The sequence below is a fragment of the Vulpes lagopus genome, chromosome 10 (genome assembly GCF_018345385.1).
Source record: "Vulpes lagopus strain Blue_001 chromosome 10, ASM1834538v1, whole genome shotgun sequence".
Taxonomy (NCBI): Eukaryota; Metazoa; Chordata; class Mammalia; order Carnivora; family Canidae; genus Vulpes; species Vulpes lagopus.
In genome coordinates this window covers 86324112-86336260 of record NC_054833.1, presented here as the reverse complement: position 1 = coordinate 86336260, position 12149 = coordinate 86324112, and the positions used below count along the sequence as shown (strand labels likewise).

General features: G+C 54.3%; 1 protein-coding gene across 8 annotated transcripts in view; it reads left to right on the top strand.

The window, feature by feature from the left end:
• The window catches only part of NPHP4 (nephrocystin 4), a 116751-nt gene that overhangs the window by 92596 nt on the left and 12006 nt on the right, over nucleotides 1–12149 (top strand). For 6 of the 8 annotated variants that reach the window (XM_041772535.1, XM_041772532.1, XM_041772533.1 and 3 more), the window contains 4 exons: nucleotides 139–299; nucleotides 3141–3318; nucleotides 8711–8836; nucleotides 11370–11581. In XM_041772535.1, the coding sequence (XP_041628469.1) occupies nucleotides 139–299; nucleotides 3141–3318; nucleotides 8711–8836; nucleotides 11370–11581 (677 nt within the window). The remainder of the gene's footprint in view (nucleotides 1–138; nucleotides 300–3140; nucleotides 3319–8710; nucleotides 8837–11369; nucleotides 11582–12149) is intronic. The other 2 variants (XM_041772537.1, XM_041772534.1) reach the window with 1 other exon arrangement.

Below are 12149 nucleotides of genomic sequence, written 5' to 3'. Positions count from 1 at the left end.
TGATTAATGTGTTTATTAAACTGTAGTTATGACGGAAGCAGAAATTAGTGATTGTGACCACAGCAGGAGTCTCTTCAAAATGTAAAGATGATAATGATTCAAATCACTTTTGGGCTCATTCGGGGCCTCTCTGAACAGGGGCACCTGGCTTTCAACTCAAGTACCTGGTGGAACCTGGGTTCCTGAAACCCGGAGAACAGCGCTGGTTCACCCACTACCTGGCTGCTCAGACCCTCCAGATCGACGTCTGGGATGGAGACTCCTTGCTGCTCGTGGGATCTGCGGCTGTCCAGATGAAGGTGGCAGTGCTCTGCAGCGGGCCGGTTAGGGTGGGGTGTCCCTCCTGGGGGGGGGAGGTCTGCTCAGTTGCTGGTTCTCGTCCAGTGTGGGCTGTCATCTGACGTCTTTGTTCATAAAGTCCGTTCTTCCCCAAAGGAAAAGATTTTCCCAGAGTCTCAGCTGTGTAATTAGAGATTATTCCTCAGTCATCAGCTCCTCCTACAGACTGACCACAGGTGCAGTCCCCTTCTGCCTCTGCCCCCCACCAGTGAGAGCAGGGGCCTGGCCCACAGAGGGTAGGATGAGTCATCGATTGGGTGTGCAGAGATCACCTGGTGCCTGCTATCTGTTACTTCAACTCTGCTTTTCTAATTGTAATTAGAATCTAATTCTTTCTCTAATTGTGCTTTCCATCTTCCTCCTACACTAAAACCTAAATCCATATGTTAATTTAAGATTCTTCCTGGGGCTTCTACCCAGAGGGTCAGTGTAATTACACGGCAGCTCCTGGGCTAGGGACTGGGGACGAGATGTCCCGGCTGTGGGACGGAGGTGGGAGAGGACACAGCTTCCCCTCTTCCCTCTGAGGGCTAACCTGGATTGTACCATCCCTTCTCCACCCGATTCAGTGTCTACCCCTCAGGAGTGATGCCCCCAGGGGAGCAGGAGGAGTGAGGGCAGGGGTCCCCCGTGGTGAGCACCTAGCAGATATTGGCTGATGTTCTCATTCCTCACCCTGGTCCCTTGGGCCTTTCTGGGTCACCGTACAACCCCAGGGGGTCATCGTGGCCATTGCTTGTCTGTCTCTGATGCTGGCTGGTGAAAGTTCTAGAGGGTAGGAATGGGACTGCTCTTCATCTTCAGTGCAGTCATGACCTCCACCGTGGGCATGGTGCTGTGTAGCTGGGAATGAGCAAATGGAAGGAGCATTGAGGGGATGATGGGGGGGGAAGGGTGAGGAATGGAGGGAGGAGGGAGTGAGGGAGGAGAGAAAAGAGGGAGGAGGGAGAGGAAGGAGGGATGGAGGGAGGAAAAAATGAGAGGAGGGAGTAGAAGGATAAAGAGGAGGGATGGAAGGAGAGAGTGGGGGAGGAGGGATGAGATATAGAGGGGGAGGAGGGATGGATGGAGGAGAGATGGAGGGAAGAGGGAGGGTGAATGGAGGGAGGATGGAATGAGGGGAGGGAGTGGAGGGATAGAGGGAGGAGGGATGGAGAGAGGAGGGAAGGTGGATGGAGGGAGTGGAGGGAGGAAGGAATGGGGGAGGAGGGATGGGGAGGGATAGGGGGAAGTGGGAGTGGAGGGAAGAGGGAGGTAGGAGTGAGGGGAGGAAGGGCACTGCAGGGGGCAGAGAGGAGCCCATGTGACCTTGGGATCCACTGTGGCTCCTGCCTCATCCCTTGCGGAGCCCGGTGTCCCTGTGTCCCTGGAGATGACGTTACTCTAGATTGTCCTCCACAAAGAGCCCCTGAAACAAATGCTGTTGTGATTATTGACACTTAACTTGGATAAACTAAAATTAAATTTTACTTTTTAAAACTAAGGTCTTTACCTTAGTAATTTATATAGAAGAGATGGGAGATGAGGTAAGAAGAGAGAACCACCTGTTAACTCCAGGTGCTGAGCTAGCTGTGTGCCTTGGGTAGGCACATTAGGCACATTTTCTGGAAGGTATGGATACACCAGGACTCGTCTCACTTGCTCTCGTTGCTGGGCACTGAGTGATTTTTTTTTTCCCCATGAGCAATGTTGCAGTGAACATCTGGACGTACATTTTGCCCAATCTTCAGCTCATTCCCAAGGCTACAAGGGTGTGTTAGGACAATAGTGACAGTTGCCACAGCATCTGATTGCTCTTGAACTTCGTGGATGGTGTCCTCAGCCCAGTCGTACTGCACTGTCTTCATGTGCTGCTGAGAAACAGGCCCACGGTCATGCGGACCACAGCAGACCCAGCCTTTTAGCCCAGTTCTGACTTGGAAGCTTGTGCTTATTACCGTCACTCTCTGCCCTCCCCAGATGAGAACTCGTCAGAAGTGTGGTTCTGAGTCAGAGGTGTGCCTGTGTGGGAGGTTTGGCATGCAGAGTAGGCGGGTGCATGGCTGGGGAGTCCGGCCAGGTCCTCATCCTCCTGAAGCAACCAGAAGCTGCCAGAACCACTACAGAGAGGTCATTTGGGGCACTTCCACTCCCAGAGCTGGGCATGTTTGCTGTAGTAGAAGTGCAAGAATTCCAGAAGCTGGGATGCTTGTGTGACCTCCACATGCCCATTTGTGAGTGGGAAGCACTAGTTGAAAGGTCAGGTGACTTTCCCAAGGCCTCCCAGGAAGAGGCCATTGCAGGCCTCACTATGACAGGCTCAGGCAGGGCACTGAGGGGTGAACTGGATTAGCAGAAAGCACTGGGTTTGGGAGGCCTGTCCTGGATCTGCTCTTGCCAGCTCTGACCAACCTGGGCCTCGTGTGGACCTCCACAACCAGGCCTCACCTGTCTTTCAGCCATGCTGAAGCCTGATGCTCCTGGCCCCGGGTGTGGGGGGTCTGCTCTGTACCCTGGGCCTAGTGTGCCCTTAGCATCCCCGGCCTGGTTCATACCTCCTTCTTGAAGCTCTCACTGACCGGGAGATGGGGTCTGCTCAGCCTTCTTCTATTGCTCGTTTCCCATTGTTCTCCCCATAGAAGGGGTTCCAGGAGGGTGGCTGCCAGGCCTGTTTGTGCATCCATGATATTTTCTCAGTGGGTGAATTGGGGTGCACTTAATTGAAGAATTTGTGGGAAAGACCCAATATCAAGAGTGTAGGTTTTCAGTAGAAGATGGGCTCTACCTCGGCTACCCTCTGACTGATGCCTTTTCCTCTGCAGCATCTCCTCCGCCAAGGACGGCCGGCTGTGCAGGTCCTGCATGAGCTTGAGGTCGTGGCGACTGAATATGAACAGGATGTGGTGGTGAGTGGAGATGTGACCAGATTTGGCTGTGTCAAGCCCATCGGTGTCTACACAGTGGTAAAGGGCTGGCTGCACCTGACGTTGGCCAACGTGGGTAAGAGTCCCTGGCAGCTTTACCTGGTCTTATGCTGCCTCCTGGGTGGCCCCTCATTTTCCCAGTTGGTGCATGAGCTCCCTCAGGGCAGTGGTCCTATTGTGGGCATCATATGATCAACAGGAATTCAGGGAAACTCTTACTGTTTGACTACTGAGTATCTGTCCTTGACCATATGGCATCTGTCCTTGACTACTCGGCTTGCCCTTGACCACTGAGCATCTGTCCTTGACCATGAGCACCTGTCCTTGACCACTGAGCATCTGTCCTTGACTACTGGACCTGTCTTTGACCACTAGGTCTGTCCTTGACCCCTGAGCCTGTCTTGGCACCAGTTGTTTGGTGTTCTTGGTTTCTGATCAGGACTTGGGATCATTAGTCATCTCAGTCTTGTCCACATTTTGTTTCTTGGTGCTGTCTATGTGACATCTCTATGAAAATCCTCAGATAAAACGACTGGTTCCAGGAGAGATTTTCATCTAGATTATGAGCCTACTTCATCATAGGACAAGAAAGCAAAATGTTTCTCAACTTCGATGCAGCTTGGGCATAAGGGAACAGAGAAACACACTTCTTTAGAGCCTATACTCTGACCATACATATAATGATGTCTGAGGGTCACTCTTCAGACACTGAGTGCAGCCCTGTGCGCTGTTGTTCACATGCCTGGGGCAGGGTATGGGGCTGGCTGTGGCTACAGTGGAGTTGGCTGGCCATTCTGGGGGCTCCACGGAGGTCCTGATCGACAGGGGATATGGGGCCTGAGATGTCTGCCTGTGCTCCCCACTGGGTAGGGGCCTGGAGTGAGCCCCTGTGGGGCCAGGGGACAAGCCCACTCAGTCTCTCTTGAGGAGACTATGGAAGGATTGAGGTTTTTTTTGGGTGAAATGGAAAGCAGGATGAAACCAAGCCATTTGAGGTTTCTGGAGCCATGTCTGTCTAGATGAGACTCAAACCTCTCATGGTTTATGGGGGAATTTTCCATTCCTCAAAGCCCAGGCTGGCTTTAAAGCCTGGAGCCCCATGGGCCACATGCACTCGTGCGGGCAGCTTGGAGGCGGGCAGGCTGGGGCGGCCGCAGCAGCAGGAGGCGTGCATACTCGTTAAGTTAGGCTGGAGGTTTCTGTCTGCTTGTTGACAATTGTAAGATCCGAGGAGGCCGCCTTGAAAACAGACAATATGGAAACAGCAAAACTCAATTAGGTTCTGGAGAAAAAAAGGAGCCGTATGTGAGAAGCAGACATCATTCAGAAGCTCCTATGAGTGAGGGAGCTGCAAGAAGCGTTCTGCTTCTGAGATTGCATTGGTTATTTTTATATTTATTCACAGCCCACAAATGTGCAGTGACTCCGTGCTTTAAATCTTATCTTCAGAAGAAAGATTAGCTCTATTATACGTTATCTTAAATTGTCATTTCCATACTTTGCCTGCAAGGGAGCGATAGCGCAAGGGGGAGAGTAGGAGACACCCACCCAGAGGCGCCAATGCGGAGGGGGATTGACAAAGGAAGAGCGCGAGCAGCTCACTGTCCATACAGCCGTGGTCTGGTTTCCTCTGTAAATTTTGCATTTTTTGGAAAAAAAAAAAAGGGGCATTGTGTCTTGTATTTCTTTTTAAAAACTGGGTGTTTAGCACCAAGCAGCAGGTGCAGGCCTGCATATTGGATGAGGCTGTGTGAGCTTCAGGGGACAGAAGCAGGGTCAGGCCAGCATCATGGGCCTGGTGTGGCCTTGCCTTGGACGGCGCTCCATGGCTCTGCACTCCCAGTGTATGCTGTCAAGTGTGAGGCTGCAGAACGAGGTGCCCTCTCTGAGCCCAGATCTCCCATGAATCTGCCATGGGAAGGGGGGGCGGGGTGCTTGTGCCTGGTGGCTTCTAGGTTCCGCGATGGTCCCTGCAGCCTTGTCTGCAGTGTCTCTGGTGCTTTTCTGTCCCCGGGATCCCGGTGTGGCTGTGGTTCATCGGGGAGCTATTGTCACTTGTATCTGCAGCCCTTCCAGGGCTCCTCAGGGGAGCAAGGGGCTGCCCTGACCCCTGGCTCCATATTCTCAGGGTTGAAGGAGAGCTGGGTGGTGTGGACAGGGAGCCTGGGTTTGGTCAGACGGGGTGATGTTCTCTGCTGCCACCGTGGAATGAAGGTAGCTGCACAGCTGAGTCAGGAACCCTGCTCATCTGGAGGGAGTCTCCGCTCCCACAGCAAATGTGTGGGTCCCCAGCTTAACCCCGGTGTCATGGAAGGGTAAGAAAGCCCACAGCAACTTCAGATTGCAGATGGTGCCCTGAAGTAGTGAGCGCCTTCACCACATCCAGGCCCAGAGTAAGCATGCGTATGTTGCCCTGATCTAGCTTATTGTGCAGCCTTCCACACGAACCCACGCTCTGAGTGCAAATACTGTTAGAGGAAACTGTGACACTCAGGGATGGCCCTTGTCTGTGTGGAGGGGACTACATGGTCCTGCTGGTCCCACGTGCTGCGATGACAGCCGTGAGTCCTGAGAGCCTGGGCTCTGACAATGCCGGCCATGCATTGTGTGCCCTGGCAGCGCACCTGTCTGCACCAGATCCGGACCTGCAGCCATTTCCCTGGTTCCTGTCCCTCCCCCTGGAGCTGTTGCCTGCTAAGGGTAGGCCGCGTGCATTTCAGCTTGACATGGTGAAGGCCTCCCTGCCTGTGCTTCAGGGAAGGCTACGGAGGGTCCCCAGGTTCCCGAAGGTGTGGCGTGAATCCGCTGTCCCCAACAGTGAGTGGAGGTGGTATGTGCCCCCTGCCAGGTGACAGATGGAGCCGGTCCTCAGGGTGGGATGGAGAGCTTGCAGGCCCTGTTTGCCCTCACTGGGAAGAAGCAGCTGAGAGCCAGGAGCAGGGACTGTCTCTGAGCTCCCGGCAGGAACTGAGCACAGCTGGGGCCAGATGGTGCTTTGTTCCCCTCTCACCTGGAAATCAGGGTGGGACCAGGGCAAGTAGTGTCAGTGCTGGGACTTGGGCCCTGGCACTAGCTGGCTGTCTCCTGCCCACTTAGCCAGGCTCTCTGTCCCTGCCCGTCCACCTACTGGCTTGTCTGTCCCCCTAGGGACTTGGGGGCTTTCTCAGGGACATCCTGGTTCCTGTTGTGATGCTCACCCAGCAGCAGCCACAGTGACTGGCCTGGTGATGAGAGGTTCATGAATGGGTGGATGAGCAAGTATGAGAGCCTGTCTTGCCTCGAATTCTGCTCCTCTTGGACTTCAGGTGACAAAGCAGGCCCCGAGGTGTGAGCAGCTGATCCCAGTGAAGGGGTGTTAACACCAGGCTCGACTCTTGGGGACGAGCTTTATTACCTTGTGATGCTGAGCTGTGTTGAGGGTAAATATCCCCTTGGGAGATGAGATGACCGTGTTTGGCAGAAGACATCGCAGCCCCTGCATCTGCAGGGGAAGAGCAGAGAAGCAGCTGTGGGTGGGTGGTGGGCAGACCCCTGTGGAGAAGTGTTCCGTGCTTCTCAACAGAGCAGAGGCTGAGAACATCTGGGCTCAAGAAGCTTGTTCTCAAGACACAGGGCTAGAGGGAGGAGTGGGACTGGCTGACAGGGTGTCTGCCCGGAAGTCTGGGCCTGCAGGTCCAAGTGTATGCTGCACATATAGAACTGATGTCCAGGTAGGGGCAGAAGAGCAGGAGACCAGGCTGGCACCGAGGTTACCCTAGGCAGAGACCCCAGGTAGGATGGTCACTGGCCACAGTGGCCAGGCAGGTGAGGAACCCGCTGCAGAGGAGACAGGCCTGCCATCTGGAGTCTCATGGCGAACCTGGGCTTTGGAGCCGACTTCTCTGCCTGTGGTGGGTGGGTGTTTGGGCTCCATGCTTCCCCATGCCCGGAGTGTGGTGCTGTGTCAGGGAAGGCCCTCAATAGTGGTCTTCCTGATGGGGAGCGTGGATGACAGCTGATGCACCGGCGCTTGCCAGGCTACTGGCTGAGCTGTGAACACCATTTGGCAGGCAGAAGGGTAGATAACCAGGAGCGGCTCTTGTTGCAGGAAGGCTGGGGGAAGGCCAGCCTGATTTGAGAAGCTCAGAAAATGCTCAAGATGACCAAGGGAGTTTGAAAATGATGAGAATGGAAGTCCCTAGGGGAGGACTCTGCTCACCTGTTTGTGGCCAGGCTTTAAACCATGCAAAGTAAATCACTTCTTGGTTTGGCCAGAGATGGTGTCAGTCTCTCATTTTTGAATCCAGCATTTTCCCCAATGCCGAGGGACGGTCAGCTATCACACCCATGTCTAGGGGGTCTCCAGCTGCCATTCCCTGGGGTCTGCAGGGGCGGCCCCCATTGGCATCAGGGCAGAGACCTCCCTGGCAGGATAGGCATTCCCTTCCCCAGCTCAGCTCAGAACTAGTCAGGAGGAAGACATTTCTGCTAGGCAGCTGGACATGAAAATGTCACCTTGGTCACCGCTGCTGAGGACCAGCCCACAGCTGTGATGGGGGGCTTGCTCCTGCACCCAGACTGTCCCACAGGACAGAGGCAGAGGCGGATGAAGCTGAGCAGAGCAGAGTGGAGGCGGGGTGGGAAGGAGACGCAGAGAGGTGGGAGACAAGCACCCAGGGGAAGGGGTACCTGTTCTAATAGCTCCCAGAAAGATCACCACCATCCTGCTGGAATCATGGAAGCCCACAGCATGAGCATTTGTGTTTGGAACTTGGGTTCATTTTGGAATCTGACTTCAGCTGTGCTCTTGGGAGTCATGTCCACACAGAGAGGTCATGGGTCCCGAGGGTATGATTCTGTCCTCCAGGAGAAGCATTTCTTCAGGCAAACAGTTCTTATCCCCTGAGCCTTGCACATGTTGGCTGGTTAGTGGGACACTGCTTCCCGTTCAGCCGGGGCAGGTGTGCTGTGTGCTCTGCCTCTGGACTTGCACTCGGCCCTCTAGGCTGCATGCTTCTCCCCAAGGCTTCTGTGTGAAAACAGCTCCTGAAGATTCTAGCTTGTGGAGGCTCTTTTACCTTCAAGTGTGTTTAAAGTCAGACATTTGCGGACATGCCCAAGGGCCTTCCACGAGCAGGGTGACATTGGAAAGGCTGGCGTGGGAATGTGTGAGCTGCCCCACGTCGCAGGGCTGCTAGGCGGCTCCAGAGACCAGGAAGTGAGTGTGTGTGAGAAAGTGTCCTGAGTACCTGCAGCCTTAATCCCCGTGGGAAAGCAGACACCACTGCCCATGTACAAGAGGACCCGCCTGCCCGTCACCTCTCAACTGCCAAGCAGACTCAGAACCAGAGTGCAGTTTTGGGGTGTTAGCAGGCCAGGGGGTATGGACAGGCCCTTTGAAACCCAGAACTCCCTCCAAGGGACATGGATGTGTCCCATCACACTTCTTTTTGGTGTTAATACCTTATACTGGGATGTTTTTAATTTAGGTCATGTGTGTGAGCAGAGAGTGAGAGATTCCAGCTCATTGCCACCTTCCAGGTCACGGGTCATTTCGAATGATGGAGCCAGACACTTCGAGGGAGGCAGTCTCATCTCGCGCGGGGGTCCGAGATGTGAGTGGGGAGCGGGTTGGGGTAGGTGGGTCATGTGTAGCTATGATTGACATGGGGGTGGGGTGGAGTAAGAGGTGGAAGGCTGCGTGTGTGTCTGTGTACATGCAGGTTCACGTGTGATCTGGGGGCGGGAGTGGGGGCTATTGTGTCCAGCTCAGCGCCCTGCCTTAGTGGCCCCTTGGGCTGGGTGGGTTAAGCATGTGTGTCACACCCGCGACACTCTAGAGCGGGCTCTGTGGAAGCTGTCTGGCCTGTTTCATAGGCTGACAATAATCCTACGAGGGGATCGGTTTTTGGTTAGCTGCCCATCTGCAGGGGAGCAAAAAATGAAGAAAAGGTTAGGATGAACAAACACTGGTTTTTAAAAACCGATTTGAAGTCCCTATGTTGGGGTGAGGAGGAGTAAACCAGTCAGGGAGCCTGAGAGATAAAGGCCTGGGCTCAGGAGAATGTTCACAGCAGGGGGCATCCAAAGATTTACATCCCATTAAATGACCCAAAGTAGTTGTAGGTAGGATGCAAAGTGGGGTGTGCCCTTTGGGTCTTTTGGGTAGTGTCACCATGTTGCAGGCCATCTCATGTGGATCTGCAGCTACCTCGAGCTTCCTGTGTTGATGGTCCTCGGATACTGTTGTCCTTGAACCTGTGCCCAGGGAGGGAGGCCCCTGGATGTGGCTGGTGAGAGCCGCGAGGCCTCCAGGACCCCACGAGAGTTCTCTGAAACTCCAGCCCAGACTTTGTGGGTGCTCAAATGTTCTTCTGGGAGATGGCCCTGGAGGCTCAGATGCTCAGAGGGGCCTAAAGGTCCATGATCCCGGCAGGCTGAGAGTCTGTTCTGTTTAGTGTTAAGGAAACCAAGGCAGAGACGGTCAGGTGACTTGTCTAATTGTGTGGCAGAGGGAGGTGAACTTGGGTGAGAATCTGGATTTTCCACTTTGGGGCCAGGGCCCATCCATCCCTGGCTGTCCCAAGAACAGGCAGGGAGTATTTGTGAAAGCCATGGCCTCAGGGCCCAGCAGGTCAGGGGCTCTGCCCGAAATGCAGGGTGCTGTAACCTGTGAGAGTTTGTTGAGAGAATTGAGTCTCTGGAGTCATTGGTTCCTCTCTCCCTGTTTGGTCAAAGACAGAGGCTGGGGTGCTCCATCAGAGAGCCTGTCTTCCCCCACAGGGCAGGCTTGGCAAGTAGGAAGTTGTACAGAGTTTTAGAAAGTGCTTCCAGGCTCTGAGCAGTGTGGAGATTTCATTTCTGATTTTGTTGGAGCAGAGTGATGCAGTCTGACGTGTGAGCTCATTGGCTTACCCCTAGCCTTGCTTGTCTCCTGCCCTGGCCCCTTCCCCCTGGCCTCTCAAACCCAACCTAGGCGGGGTTGCCCACCCAGCATGCTTGCACCTGAGATGTGAAAACAGTCTTTTTGGGGTGGCATTTTACTTGTCTAAACTGACTCATGGCATCTGAAAAGCAGTTGAACAGCTTTAAAATGGTGGTGAGGAACATGGAAATAGCACTTGTTGTTCCATGTGACAGAGGACGAGGTGGGCGAGCCCGGGGGAAGGACTGCTTTACCACCACATGGAGCCTTCAGTAGGAGGCTGGAGATGCGGTGACCATGTGCAATCCCTTGGCAGATTCAGGACGGCAACCCATTTCCTGTAGGCACTGCTGGTACCTCAGGGTCAGGAAGGGCCAGTGCTAAGTTGGGGTGCACCTTCTGCCTGCCTGCGCTGGCTTGAGTGGTGGTCTGTGAATCTCGTGTGTCAGCTTGTGACATGGCCATGTGCCGTGTGTGGCTTCATCGCCTGAAGAAAATGCAGCTCCTCTGCCTGCTGGTGTCTGGCCTGCTTCAGCTTCTGTTTGCCCACATGGCTTTTGTGTGTGTCCAGGATTTGAGCATAGTCTCCCAGAGGAGTCAGTGCCCGGGGGCCAGGCTGTCTAGAGGCAGCTGGTGGCAGAGTCAGGGGCATGAGCTTGGGAGCCAGGCCTAGTCTGGACCCCACCCCCCTGAGCCGCTCAGGGGGCTTCAGGCCAAGTGAGCAGCTCATCAGAGCCCCTGACTCTTGACCTGAGCACACGAGTGCGTCTGAGGACCTGGTGGGGCCGTGGGCCTGATTGCTCAGTGGTGCCTGTGTCAGGAGGCTCTCGCTGGTGGGGGCTTTTGTGAGCACGGTCGGTGGTCCTGGGTGAGGGTGACAGGTAGTGGTCCTGGGTCAGGGTGGCAAGGCCCTTGGGAATCCAGAAAGCATCAGCTTCTAGAATACTGACTTTTTTTTTTTTCCTCTGGAAAGTTATCCAATGGTGTATGAATTTGTCTCTAAGGATCAGAATCCTTTTATTTGAAAGGCTGGTAAAGTGGGGGACACTGTATAGACCAGGTTATAGGATTACCATCTTTATTAGCATCTTAGAAGGTGCAGGAAAGGGCAGGCTGCCTGCTGAGCTCCCTCCCTGGGTGAGGTGGCTGAAAGCTTGTTGCCAGGTCTGTTTAAAGAATGTAGACTCTGCCTTAACCTCTTGTTCTCTCTTTGAACCTTCTAGCAGTAAAAAATGTTGTCCAAGCACAGAAGCTGGCTGACGTGGACCGTGAGCTGGCCGCCATGCTGTTCACCCACATGCAACATGGGAGCAAGGGGCCCCAAGGTGCTTGCCGTGAGGGGGATGCCGTCCGCAGGCGCAAGCTGGAGCGGATGAGGTCCGTGCGCCTTCAAGAGTCCAAAGGAGAGCTCAGCTGCTGGGGGGCCAGCATGTTGGTGAGGGCTCCATCCGCCTCCCCCCTGCCCCCGGGTGTCCCCGTGCAGAGCCACAGTCATTGTGAATGAAAGCAGCCTGTCCTCTCTCTTCTCTTCCCCTGTGGCTCTCTCTCTCTCTCCCAAATCCTACTTGTGGAATGTATGGGAAATGGACCCTCTCAGCCACCAAGGGAGGTTTTCCTTTTTTTTTTTTTTTTTTTTAAAGACTATGTATTCATGAGACAGAGAGAGAGAGAGAGGCAGAGACATAGGCAGAGAGAGAAGCAGGCCCCATGCAGGGAGCCTAATGTGGGACTTGATCCTGGGACTCCAGGATTACGCCCTGAGCTGAAGGCAGGTGCTCAACCACTGAGCCACCCAGGCATCCCCCAAGCAACGTTTTCAAGTCTGGAGAGTTTTTACAAAAGCCGATTCTTGGCTCTACCCCAGGGAATTCTGTGTCCATTTGCTGCACCTGGGTCTTTACCTGGGCTATTAAGAAAGCTCAGCAGGGGATTCTGAGGGTCCCCCAGGTTTGGGGTCAGTGCTGTGAATGCCTTCCCTATCATGAATTATCAGTGCAAATCAA